This window comes from Gossypium arboreum, chromosome 6, assembly GCF_025698485.1.
Source record: "Gossypium arboreum isolate Shixiya-1 chromosome 6, ASM2569848v2, whole genome shotgun sequence".
NCBI lineage: Eukaryota > Viridiplantae > Streptophyta > Magnoliopsida > Malvales > Malvaceae > Gossypium > Gossypium arboreum.
In genome coordinates, this window is record NC_069075.1 from 5483671 (window position 1) to 5497754 (window position 14084).

General features: G+C 34.3%; 1 protein-coding gene across 1 annotated transcript; it reads left to right on the forward strand.

The window, feature by feature from the left end:
• The first annotated feature begins 2906 nt into the window (after window positions 1-2906).
• Window positions 2907-3335, forward strand: LOC108485285 (uncharacterized). Its single transcript, XM_017789113.1, has one exon. It carries the CDS (start codon window positions 2907-2909, stop codon window positions 3333-3335), a length of 429 nt encoding a protein of 142 aa, XP_017644602.1.
• Window positions 3336-14084: the final 10749 nt, after the last annotated feature.

Consider the following 14084-nt stretch of genomic DNA (forward strand, 5'->3'; position numbering starts at 1 on the left):
AACCTCCATTCCCAAGACGATTAAATCAGTGTCAAAAAAGTAAGGAAGACAAGGAGATCCTCGAAACATTCAGGAATGTTGAGATCAACTTACCACTGTTAGATGCCATTAGACAGATTCCGCGGTATGCCAAGTTCTTCAAGGAACTTTGCACCAACAAACAAAACTAACAGGTAATGAAAAGGTAAGTGTTAGTGAGAATGTTTTCGCAGTTCTACAGCGGAAAATGCCGGTTAAATGTAAAGATAAGGGGTTGTTCTCTATTCCATGCAAATTTGGCCATTTGGGAATTAAGAAGGCTTTGTGTGATCTGGGGGCCTCCATAAATGTAATGCCTTATTCTATTTATGAATCACTTAACGCGGGTTTTTTGACAAAGATAGGTGTTATTATTCAATTGGCAGACAGATCTATTGTGCATCCCGAAGGAGTCCTCGAGGACGTCCTGGTAAAAGTTAATGAACTTATTTTCCCTGCAGATTTCTACGTAATAAAGATGGAGGAGGACAACATTGCTGGATCTTCAGACCTTCTGTTAGGCCGACCCTTCCTTAGTACAGCTAGCACCAAGATCGATGTCCGAAGTGGCACTCTTATGATGAAATTTGATGGGGAGATTGTGAAATTCAATGTTTACGATGTCATTAGCCATCCAAGTGAAATCTTGAGCATAAACCGTGTCGACCTGGTTGACTCATTAGTAGACGAGACTTTTGAGTCAACTTATGAAGACAAATCTGAATATAGATATGATCATTATGAATTTGTTAAGACATTATTGTCCCCATCAGAAACTAAACTTCTACCTTCTGTTGTGCAGGATCCAGATTTAGAATTGAAACCGCTTCCCGCGCATCTCAAGTATGCATTTTTAGGAAAAGGTAATACATTACCCATTATAATTTCAAATAAACTCTCTAAACCCGAGGAGGAAATTTTGATCCAGGTACTAAAGAGTCATAAGGAGGCGATTGGCTGGACCATTGCTGACTTGAAGGGGATAAGCCCTTTGACATGCACCCACAAGATTTACTTGGAGGAGAACACGAAACCAAGGAGAAAGGCACAAAGACGTTTAAACCTAAATATGATGGAGGTGGTAAAAAAGGAAATAATTAAGTTGCTGAATGCTGACATCATCTTCCCTATTTTTGACAGCAGATGGGTAAGTCTGGTACAAGCCGTGCCCAAGAAAATGGGCGTGACAGTAAAGAAAAATGCTGAGGGTAACTTAGTACCGGTCCGAGTGCAGAACGAGTAGCCTGTCTGCATCGATTACATGAAGTTGAACGCTTATACTAGAAAAGATCATTTCCCTCTTCCTTTTATAGATCAAATGCTTGAACGTTTAGCTGGTAAAACTCACTTTTTTTATCTCGATGGATATTCAGGTTTCTTCCAGATCCCCGTTGCGCTAGAAGAGCAAGAAAAAACCACTTTTACATGCCCGTTTGGCACGTTTGCATACAGGAGGATGCCATTTGGACTTTGCAACGCACCAGCTACCTTCCAAAGATGCATGATGAGTATATTTTCCAAATATGTACAAAAAATTATTGAAGTGTTTATGGATGATTTTACCGTGTATGGAAACTGTTTTACTGAATGCCTTGAAAACCTTACGATAATTTTGAATAGGTGCATATAATTTAATCTTGTCTTGAACTATGAAAAGTGTCATTTTATGGTAGACAAAGGTTTGATTCTAGGTCATATAGTCTCATCTAAGGGAATTGAGGTTGATAAGGCCAGAATTGACATTATAAATTCTCTGCCATATCCCTCTACTGTTAGAGAGATACGTTTTTTTCTTGGCCATGCAGGATTTTACAGGCGTTTTATAAAAAACTTTTCAAAAATAGCTGAACCATTGTGCGGGCTGTTGCAAAAAGACAAGAAATTTGAGTTTGACCCAAAATGCAAGGAGGCTTTTGATACACTTAAGCAAAAGTTGGTAACCGCCCCTATAGTGCAAGCACCAGACTGGAACTATTCCTTTGAAATTATGTGCGATGCCAGCGAACGCAGCGTGAGAGCCGTATTGAGACAAAAGATAGCGAAAGAGCTTCATGTCATCTCTCTTAGGTATTTGATCGCAAAGAAGGAAGCAATGCCAAGGCTCATTAGGTGGATTTTACTGCTCCAAGAATTTGACATCGAGATTTGTGACAAAAAAGGGGTGTGAAAACCTTGTGGCCGACCATTTGAGTAGGATAAAAGCTCCGTTTGATGATGATCCCATAAAGGATGAGTTCTTCGACGAAAGCTTATTCTCAACCGAGGCTTACTATCCATGGTATGCAGACATAGTTAATCTCTTAACCACGGGATCGTTGCCCACTAAGTTAGCTCCATCCGTAAAAAACAAGCTTAGACGCGAAGCTCAGAATTACATATGGGATGATCCATACTTGTGGAAACATTGCTCAGATCAGATAATACGATGATGTGTTCCAGAAACCGAGGTAACCTCTATCCTTACTTTTTGTCACACAGAAGCTTGTGGAGGTCACTTTAGCCCTAAGCGGACAGCTCACAAGGTATTGGAGTGTGGGCTATATTGGCCTACAATCTTTCGCGACGCGTTTAACTTCTGTAAGTCTTGCGATAAATGCCAGCATACAGGTAATATCACTAAATGAAATCAAATGCCCCTATCCCCGATTCATGTATGTGAGATTTTTGATGTATGGGGCATTGATTTCATGGGCCGCTTTATTTCTTCGTTTGGAAACGTATATATACTTCTTGCGGTAGACTATGTTTCTAAGTGGATAGAAGCAAAGCCTACTCATAATGATAACGCTAAAACTGTTGTGGAGTTTCTGAAACGAACTATTTTTTCTAGGTTTGGAACACCTCGAGCTTTGATCAGTGATCGTGGTACCCACTTTTGCAATAAGGTCATGGAGGCACTATTATCAAAATATGGGGTTCATCATCGTATAGCAACAGCCTACCATCCCCAAACGAACTGCCTAGCAGAGGTTTCAAACAGGGAGATCAAGTCAATTTTGGAAAAAACGGTTCGACCCAACCGTAAGGATTGGAGTCTTCGGCTCAATGATGCACTTTGGGCCTATTGGACAGCATATAAGGGACCAATTGGCATAACCCCGTATCGACTTGTTTTTGGAAAAGCATGTCATCTACTAGTAGAATTGGAGCATAAAGCTTATTGGGCTATTCGACAATGTAACATGGAGTTAGAGCCCGCAGGGAAGGCAAGGAAATTGGACATTCAAGAATTGGAGGAAATGAGCAATGATGCCTATGAGAATGCTCGAATTTATAAAGACAAAACAAAGTTGTTTCATGACAAAAATATAGTTTAGAAGCATTTCTCATTAGGACAAAAAGTTTTGCTTTATAACTCCGTATTAAAGCTATTCCCAGGTAAGCTTCGATCTCGGTAGCAAGGACCTTTTATTGTGACCGAAGTATTTACGCATGGCGCAGTTGAAATAGAAAGTGAAGAATCAGGAAAGCGGTTCACAGTCAATGGTCAACGGCTGAAGCCATTTTACGAAAATTTTCAGGCCCACACGGTCGAGAAAATTCAGTTACAACCACCATAAAACCGTTCAAGGCGTCGAGCTAACGACGTTAAACAAGCGCTTATTGGGAGGCAACCCAATCTTTCTTTTTCTTTTTCTTTTTATTTATTATTTTCTTTTCTTTTTTTTTCTTATTTATTATTTTATTTTTATTTTATTTTAGTTAAATATTAATAAATTTCTCTTCTTCCATCTAGGTGAAATGGAGCGAAAATACGAAGAAAAAAAAAGACAGAATGCCATATCTCTGCAGCCAAACAGTCCTATTCCAGCCCAGAATGCCATATCTCTGCAGCCAAACAGTCCTATTCCAGCCCTGGAATCCCTAAAACCTGCAGCCAAACACTCCTTTTCAGCAAATAAAACCCCCAAACCTTACATTTTTTTTTTCTTTTCCCCAAATTTCTCCATAACCGCAGACTCCTTTCTCCTCCACCACCCACCGCCGATTTCTCAGCCACCATGGTGAGAACCCGAAGCCGAACCGCCGTTGCACACGTCACCCACCCTGTCTCTACCTCTTGCTTCTTCGCCATCTTCTTCTCCACCGTGTGTGCCAACCGACGGTAACTACATGGGGAGTTTTTCTAAACTTTTTTTTATCCACCTATTTGTTTTCCTTTTACTTTCACATCGAGGACTATGTGTTTTAAGTGGGGGGAGGCATTTTTCGTTGTTACTGTTATTATCTGCTATTTTTGTTGTCATATTGTTGTTGCTGCTATTTTGTGCTCGTTTCTGCCCATTTATTTTAAGAATATCCTGTCGCTTTTCATGCCCAAGAATTTAACCAGGACTTTGCCCACTGTTTGACTTTCATGCGTGATTCTTACCTTCTAGGGAAGTTATGATTTCTTCCCATAGTTGATGCCATCTCCACTGCTTTATTTTTATTAGGCTAAAAATAATTGTGATTAATGGAGTTAACTCTATCTTGCTTTTTGTAAAATTGATCAAGTTTTATATAAAGTGAACACTTAAAATGATTGCATGCTTAATTAATGTTCATGGCTATTAGGTGATTATTGAAACTTATTTTTGACACTTAAATTTTTTCTTTCCTGAGTTCTCAAGAATTTTAAATATCGTTTAATTTTTAATAAATGTTTTCCATGGTTATGAGTACAACTTAGATCGTGACTGACTGAGTAACCGGGGTAGGGTGCTTGGGTTGTCATTCTACTTCGCGTCAAAAGGTTGTGTGACGTGACTAGTAAAACTCCACTAGCCGAGGTTATGAGTATGGCCCAAATCGTGACTGACTGAGTAACCGGGGTAGGGTGCTTGGGTTGTCATTCTACTTCGCGTCAAAAGGTTGTGTGACGTGTTGGGTAAAACTCCGCTAACCGAAAATAAATAATTTTCGGAGTATGTTGGGCTGAGTAACTGGGGTGGGGTGCTTGGGTTGTCATCTCTCTTCGCGTCAAAAGGTTTAATATATTCCTAAGTAAATAAATAATAATAAAATTTAAAAAAAAAAAGAAAAAAAGGAAAAAAAAGTACTAATAAAGTTGCACTTCGGGGACTAAAGGAGGAAATAATTAAGGTGTCTTACTAGGTTTGGTAATTTACCTAAATAGCATAACTCAAGTCGATCTTTATTTTTGTGTTAATTAATTGGAATACTTTTTCTGTTTTACTTAAAGCAAGATTAGAGGTCTCTTTATTTTTCATATGCATTTTTAACTAATTTTTATGAAACTTTGGAGTGGTATTTCTTTTATGGCGTAATCTAGCTTCCACGATCGATAGGAACCATACTTGAGGGCAAGCATGGGCTAAGTAGGGGAATTTGATAATACTCTAAAATGACGTGTTTTTATATATTAATCATGTGTTTATTTTGAGCTTGAGCCTACTAATTTGAGCTATTTATGTCTTTTTATCTTTTAGGGACTAAATTGGAGGTGAAAAGTAAATTCAAGGAAAAGCGTCAATTTGGAGATTAAATGGGCCAATATGCAACGTGGGGATGATATGGTGCCAAAAGTGCGAACATGGAAGGCACAAGGACTTAAAAGCAAATAGAAGAGATTTTATTTTGGAAGACTCTATTTTATTTTATTTTATTAGGATAATTAATATTAAGATAATTATTAGGATTATTCAAATTTAGGATTTTATTTTAATTATCTTTGTTTATCTTTAATTAAATGTATTTATCTTTTTAGAATTTAAGTTCAATTAGACTATCTCCCTAGCACTATAAATAGGGGGTGAAGTGACTCTATTGGAGAGCATCTTTTTCTGTAAACACTCTCCCCCTAAAAGTCTAGGCTTTTGTTTCTTCATATTTTCTTTCAATAAAATTCCCTTTTCCATTTTTATATTTATTTTCTTTTCCACCATTATCATGAGCCACAAAAACCCTTCTAGCCAAAAGTTTTCAATATTTCCCCAAAAAGGGTTCTTGAGGCCTAGAATCCGTACTTAGCCTTCTCACCAAGTATTCATCGTTTCTCCACACTCCGGGCTGACGCTTCTGTCCATGGCCCTTAAGAAGTAAGCTTTTTAGCATATGCAAAGGCGGCCGCTTTGTATGTTTTGGAAGGTTTGCATAGTCGGTTCGTTAACTTACTGCGTCAGAGGTTGGCGAACCAAAGAGACAAAATGGGGTGGGATTCGCCATTGAGAAGCGTTGATCTAGCATAGATTACTGGCTAGAGTCAGGTTCCCTAAAAATCGTAAGTCTAATCTTTGGAGCTGGTGGTCGTAGGCGTCCTCTTCTGCTATAACTGGCTTACTTGAGTCGAGAAGGATCATCCAAAAGCCAAGGATTGAGCCCAAGGCGGAATGAGACAACCGGAGGCTAGAACTTTCCCATAAGAATTTCTTTTCTCTTAAAACTCTCTTTATTATTTTTATTATTTTCATAATCATAATTTCAGTAAATTTTAAATTCTGTTTTGATTTTATTTTTTGCTTCCAAAATCAATTCTTAAATTCTGTTTTTTTATTTTTTCCAGGAACGCAGGTTTTCTTAGGCACGATTCTGCCTAGGATTTCGAGAAACAAGCATTCGTATAATCCGGTCCCTGAGGATTCGACCCTACTTCCCATTTACTATTTCTCTTTCGTTATTTTACAGGGAATAGGATATTTTTGGTGCTCTCAACAACGCATCATTTCTATACTTAGGAGAGCATTTGGGAGCAAAAAGAGTGAAAAAAGGGACAAAATCGGAGTTTTCAGGATCCACACGGGCAGGCCACGCCCCTATGTGCTAGCCAATGTCAATGTCGCTCCCTATTTCCCAAACACTCGGAAAAAGCTAATTTTTAGGGGTTCTGAGCATTCTAAAGTCTATATAAACACACTAGAAGAAAACCTAAACGGGACACGCAGAGTAGAACAGAGGAATTACTCAAAGAACGCCAACGGATTCAGCTCAGAAGTAGGATCTCCTTCAAGACTGAATATCTCCCTCCAATTTCTCTCGAAGTTTTTCGGTTTCTTTATGTTTTGTTGTTTTCCTATTTTTGAGATGTTTTCCTATTACATTATGAACTAAACTCCATAAATACCTAGGGAGGATGAAACATACGATGGATCTTATTATTTAATTATCTGAATTACACGATAAATACTTGTTCTTATTCTTAATTATGTGTTCTTAATTCTTGCCTTAATATTTTCAGGATATTAATCCAAGTTTGATGTGCTTATTCAGTGGAGCAAAAGTCCCTGTTTAAGAGTAGATCTAGCATAATTAAGCAGAGTTGCATACAATCCTCGAGATAAGACGACATAAATTTGCCGAATTAGAGTCAAATCTAATAGGGGAATCCATAAATCGAGTTAATGCGACAATAGTGGTTTTAATTAGAAAGAGATTTCAATTAATCAACCTAGAGTCAGTTGTTCTTAGTCTCAAAAGAGATATTAACATAATTTAAGGATTTCTACGGATCAAGACAAGTGAATAAATCGTTTGATTCAGAGTCAGAATAATAAGTGAAGTCTAGGTGGATTCTTTCTTGGGTATTGTCTTTATCATTGGTTTATCCGATTATTTTCTTCACTCTCTGTCGCGTTCATTAGTTAATTAGTTTAGTTAATTTTAGATTAAAATAAATCCCTTTTATTTTAAGCTAAATAATAGAAAGATAATTAATACTAGTACTTTTAATCCTTGTGGATACGATATTCTGGACTTACAATAACTATACTACCATTCGATAAGTGCGCTTGCCTTTATTGTGATCGTAGTCTAGTTTAGTGAATCATAAAACGATCATCACCATCACATATAACATGTAACAATTTCAATCACTACATGAACATTAAGTTCACGTTTTTCATTTTCAAACTCAATTTCAATACATAATTCAACTTTCTCATTTCTTTCAATATTTTCAATAATATAATCAATCAATTTATTTTAAATTTCTTCATTTCAGTTGTTCACCCTATTAACAAACCCGAACTTTGATGGATATATGGATTCCAACTCAAACACACCAGTACAACACATTGTGCCTAAAACGGTACATAGTACCTGATCAGTATACGACACATAAGTGCCTGAAACGATAAACGAGGTGCCTGATACGACACAAGAGGTGCCTCAAATACGACACATAAAGTGCCTAATTGGCAAAGCTGATAAATCCCGTACTTTTCTAAATCCTATGTCATGCCAATTATATCTGACTCAGCTCGACTAGTTAATAAGGTATTCCATAGTACTTTTCAATTTCAATTTCATTCTCAATTTAATTACAACTCAATTCAATATAATTTTTCATTTCAATCCACATTCAATTCAATTTCAATACATGTTTATCATTCAACTCAATTTTCATTCAATTCAACAATAACACTTACCTTATAATTTACTTATCATATACATGGATTCATTTAACATTTAAAGAATAAATAAATAATTTGAATTATAGTAATACAAACCCGAATTTCGCAGTTACTCCTCGACGACTTTTTCCTTCTCTTTTTGTGCCGATACCTCAAATTCTTTATTAGCTACGAAAATTAAATAATTATACTATTAATTATAGCACTAATTTTACAAAAATAATTGAATTTCTATTCAATTTCTTCCTTATTCTCAATTTGATTCTAACTAAGTTCACTTACTTTCCTAACTCAATTTATACTTTATTTCTATTCAAATTTTGACCAAACTCAAATTTAACTATTAAAATTTCAGTATAAATCCCTAATTTTTAATTTTTCTCAATTTAGTCTCTACAACACAAAACTTATAGTTTCTTTTACAATTTAACCCCTTTATCAATTCTAACTTGAAATTCATTCAATTAAATCCCTAATTCAACAATTTGACCAACATGAACCATGCTTAAAAACCTATAAACTTCCAAAACTTCAACTTATTTTCAACAAATCTTTGTTTTAAAGCTTCTAAATCATCAAAATTAAATAAAAAGGGCTTAATTGACTTACCAATCAAAGCTTTAAACCTTAAACCCTTAATTTTTCCTTTTTCTTTTCTTTCTTTCTTTTTCCTGCTCTGTTTCGAATGCCTCTGTTTCTTTCTTCTTCTTTTTTTTTTGGTTTATTTACTTTATGTTATAATAATATAATATATAATAATTATTTAATATCAAAATATCTTTTAACTTAAATTATAAGTAATTATATATTTATTTTACATTTGTACTAATAATTTTATTACAATTGTCATTATTTAATTTGTTTATCAAACAAAAATATTATAATTTAATTATTTAATTAATAAATATATTTAAATTAATAATAATAATAAATAAATATCTATTTTTCAATTTAAATATAAATATTAAAAATGTATATATTTTATTTATACACTTGTAATATGTCGATACCATTTTTAATTTGAAAAACGGGAGTCGACTTAAAAACAAAAATGGAGTCGCCACCGATCTTTTTTCGAGGTGTGATCAAATCACCTTGAGATTGGTCATTTTAATAAAACATTTTGATTTATTAAAATAATGATTTTGGGTTTACTAAACTCGAGAAAAAGGGTTCGGGAGTCGGTTACGCACGAGGAAGGGTTAGTACCTCGTAACGCCCAAAGTTGGTACCTAATTGATTAATTAATGTCTTAATGTCAAAAATTTGAAAAGATTTTGGAATACGATCCTTTTTTTTTTAAGAAAACTTGAATAAATTGAGTTGGATGCTAAGACCCTCTCATCTCCAAGAAAATAAAATGTCACACCTAGTAAGTTAGGATGCGACATTTCAAACTCTCGAAACAAAGCTTGTCTTTTGATTTTCCGAACTCATGCATTTAAGTTTAAAAAGGATATTCGGTTATTTGGTCAAACAGAAAATTGACACCCAACACGTTAGTGTAGCACCCCTAAACTCGGCCCAGACGTTATGGCCGGATCCGACATGCCACATCAAAGCGTTCAAAACATTTTATATTGTTGATCTAGAAAAACCTACTTAGTGTTTTAAAAGATAATTTCATTATAGGTTAAAGTGAATGGAAGCTGTGCACCAGGTAGGAAACTGGAAAAGAGGAGGTGAGTCTATCGGACTACTTAAGTACCAAGCTCCCTTCGGATCCAATCCTAGACATGCACACCGCCATTGCCACACTTTAACGTCATGTATATTTCTAGGAAACCGATTTGATTAAGTCATTTTTAGGAAAAGTGATTAATTTTAGAAAATACTTTCATTGAGGAAGCTTTGCTTGTTTTCGTGTTATTTTGAAATCAATTGTTGTTTTTTTTTTTGAAAACGCGCCCTAAAGCTATCCAATTTCAACAGTTAAAATAAGTAATACATATATTAGTAATACATATTAAAACCATCAAAAATAATTAAGCGACCTTATTACATTTAAAAACCCAAACCTAAACGTAAATAATAGGATGTCCAGTTCACCAGAAGAAAACCAAACTTTCAGAACGGGTGGCCACTCCGAATTCCCTCATGACCCAAGCTCACTATGGTTAGGGATTTCTGCGTGGATGAAAATAAAAGGGTGAGTTTGGGAAACTCGGTGTGTAAGGAAAACCCATTCAAAGCCCAAGTCAGCTCAAGCCTATTGGGCCTAAGCCTATTCAAGTAATAAAGTGGTAATGGACCGAGCCCTTTTCAGATTACAATAAACCGGGCCTTAGCCCTTATTCAGATAATAAAGATGGCCCATAGGCCCATTTCAAAATACATGCAACATCAATAACATATGCAAGCCCATTTGGGGAGACTACTCAACCCACCAACCACTACACTCTACCCGTACCAACCCTACACTCCATGTGGGGAATAGCTCAACCCACCCAAATTAACACTCCTGATTCTTGCCTTTGTTTGCTCGATTATCAAATAAATTGAGGCAAAGCCTCCAGTACGTGGACAAGCCACTTTCAGTACTTCCTCTGTCAATATCCCAATCCCATGCATCAGATAATAACAACATGGCATGTAGTAAATAACAACAGTCAAACATGCATTTAGGTCAATTTAACCCTAGGGGTATTTCAGTAATTTACCTACTAGGGGTAAAACTGTAAATTTTCTACTTTTAAAGGTATTTCAGTAATTTATCTATTTTAGGGTTTTTCATGCATATTCCTACTTTTCACGTACTAACAGAATCACGTACCAAGGGTTCTTACCGAATTGGGCCCGTTGGCCCATCATTCCAATTTTGGCCCATTAAGCCCAAAAATATCGAGAGCACAGAAATCATGCACTTTGCAATCCAAATTTTGCAGCTTACCAAAAACATTAATCAATTTACCTCACGAGCATTCACACACTCGTAAATCTACAAAATACTGGTTTTCGGCATTTTGGCTTTTCGACTTTTGCCGATCCAGACTAAGAAAGAGGGTGTTAGTTACACACCTGCTTGCGACGATATGCTGACAAGATCCACACACGAACTGCCTACAATTGGATTACTAACACATTAATCTAACTATTCAAATACGAACTACGTATTAACCCCTTACAATATTCGGCCAACCACACCTCCAGATCATAGTAAGCTTATAAGAAATCAAAAGCAACTCATTAACAAATTTTTGTCAATGTTTACCACATAATCATAATCTCACTGCAAGTTGTCTTCCTGAACAACAGCCACTAAATCATTTATAACTGGAGCTACGAAACTCCAAATCAAGTGCCGTTAATTTTACCTGAAAATAGACTCATATATCTTCTATCCATAAAATTTTCAAAATTTTTGCTTTAACCAATCAATACCAGATTTTTCTTAAAGTTTCCCATGTTTCATTGTTTGACTAATCTGACCACTCTTCATTACGAATCAAATTTCTCATTGTACAGAATTCAAAATATGTTCTCGTTTACTCCATTTAAAACTAGACTCATTAAGCTTTAATTACATAATTTATGCAGCTTCTAACTCATCTCTCACAATTTATGGTGATTTTCCAAAGTCACGTTACTGCTGCTGTCTCAAGCAGATTTATTACCAAATCACTCTTTCACACCTAACTTGCATGCTTGTTATTTAAACATGTATATCACCAATCAATCATCACATATCTATGATTTTACTTAAGTATAATCTCCATTTCATCATTTTAAAGCACAACATGTTAGCTGATTTTTCCCCTTAGCATCTAAGGCACATGCATGCTCATTTGTTTGGCTCAACTTCACCTATCTTCCATTTTTCATCAAAAGAACATGAAACAACAACCATTTCCTTCATTTTAATTCATGACTAAATGCTCACAACACAACTAAAAACCAAAATATGCTTCAAGAGTTAAGGTAGAATCAAGAAGAACTCATGAACATCAAGATAGAAGCAAACTACCGTGAACTTACCTTCAATTTTCTTCCCCAAGTGACCAAACATTCAAGAGCTTTCTCCTCTCCTTTCTCTTCTCTAACTTTCAGCTATGATGAACAAAGATGGACAAAACTTTGTTCTTTTCACCCCTTTTTCTTTTAATAAAATTTCATATTTCATCCATTTAATTCTTTAATACAAAAGACATGAAATGCCCATCATGGAACATTTACCTAAACCATTATCATGGAACATTTACCTAACCCATTATCATGGAATATTTACCTAATCCATTATCATGGAACATTTACCTAACCCATTATCAAATTGTACCATGAATTATGGATATCAAGTGCTCATATTGTCTACAACAACATGATGGCTGGCCACTTCATGTAAAATGGGAGGTTTGTCATGCAAATCCTCCTATTTTGCACTCCTATTTATTTGGCCACTTCAATTTAGCCTATAGCATTTTCAAACATTTTCACATAGGTTCTATTTCATAATTTCACCCCCTTTTTCTTATGGAACAAAAATTAACTAAAATTACCGGGTTCTATCTTAAGCTTAGGCCTTTTAGAGGCCCACTAACATAATTAAACCTATGCCAACATTCATAGAATTCCCGAAAATTGGGGCGTTACAGTTAGGGCACTATTTTCCTAGTTTCCAAACACAAAATATTGCCTTGTTTTTTAATTTAAGAAAACACGGACGAAATTTTAAAAGGATACTTGGTTATTTGGTCAAATGGAAAATCGAAACCCAACACCTTAGGGCACAATTTCTCAAATTTCCAAACACGAAATATTGCCTTGTTTTTGAGAAATTTTCGAATAAGCGGTTATAAAACCGGCTCAAAATATATTCGTTTAGTTTACTTAAGGATAAAAGGCAATCGATATTGAGCGAAAATTGGAATTTAAAACTTGATGTAATAATAAAAACCATACAAGCATAGTATTGAGCATGAAATAAAAACACATGGCAATAATATTACATGAATGATAAAAAATTATAAGAAAACACAATGGCAAATTAGGGTACATGCAATGGCAACACATCATATACTATACAAATGCTAATATTAATAATCGAAGGCTAATGAATTAAAAGCTAATTTCAAAAGAAATTCCAAGCCAATTACACAAATGAAATATAACAAGTTTTAAAATAAAATAAAATGAATAATATGAAAGAAAGAAAATTTTAAAACATCACTATAAAAACAATATAAAAATTTTAAAACAAGTAATAGATATAAAAGTTTAAAATAAGTAAAAAGATAAAATAAATAATATATTAAATAGTACTATACAAATGAATTTTAAAATAAATATTATAAAGGACAAAATAATAATAATAATAATAATAATAATAATAATAATAATAATAAAAGTTTTAAAATCATATAAGAAGACATAAATAAATAAATAACAACACGATATAAATAAATAAATAAAATGTTAAAAACAAGAGTAAAAAACATATATAAGAAAAATAATAATGAAAATAATATTAGTATATAAATAGGAATAGAAATATAATAAATAGAAATATAATAATAGTAGAAATATAAGTAGATAAATAAAAATTAGATAAATAATAATAGTATTAGAATAACAAAATAAATATAAATAGAAATATAATAATAATAATAGCAATAATATATTAAATAGTTAATTTGATAATAAAAGAGCGAAAATAAAAAAAAGATTAAATCAAATCTTAAAACAAAATTTTGGGGCAAATCAAAAATAAATAAAAGGAAA

Bases quoted from the DNA above. Each gene is read 5' to 3' on its own strand.
- LOC108485285 (XM_017789113.1), top strand. From the start codon at position 2,907: ATGGAGGCACTATTATCAAAATATGGGGTTCATCATCGTATAGCAACA.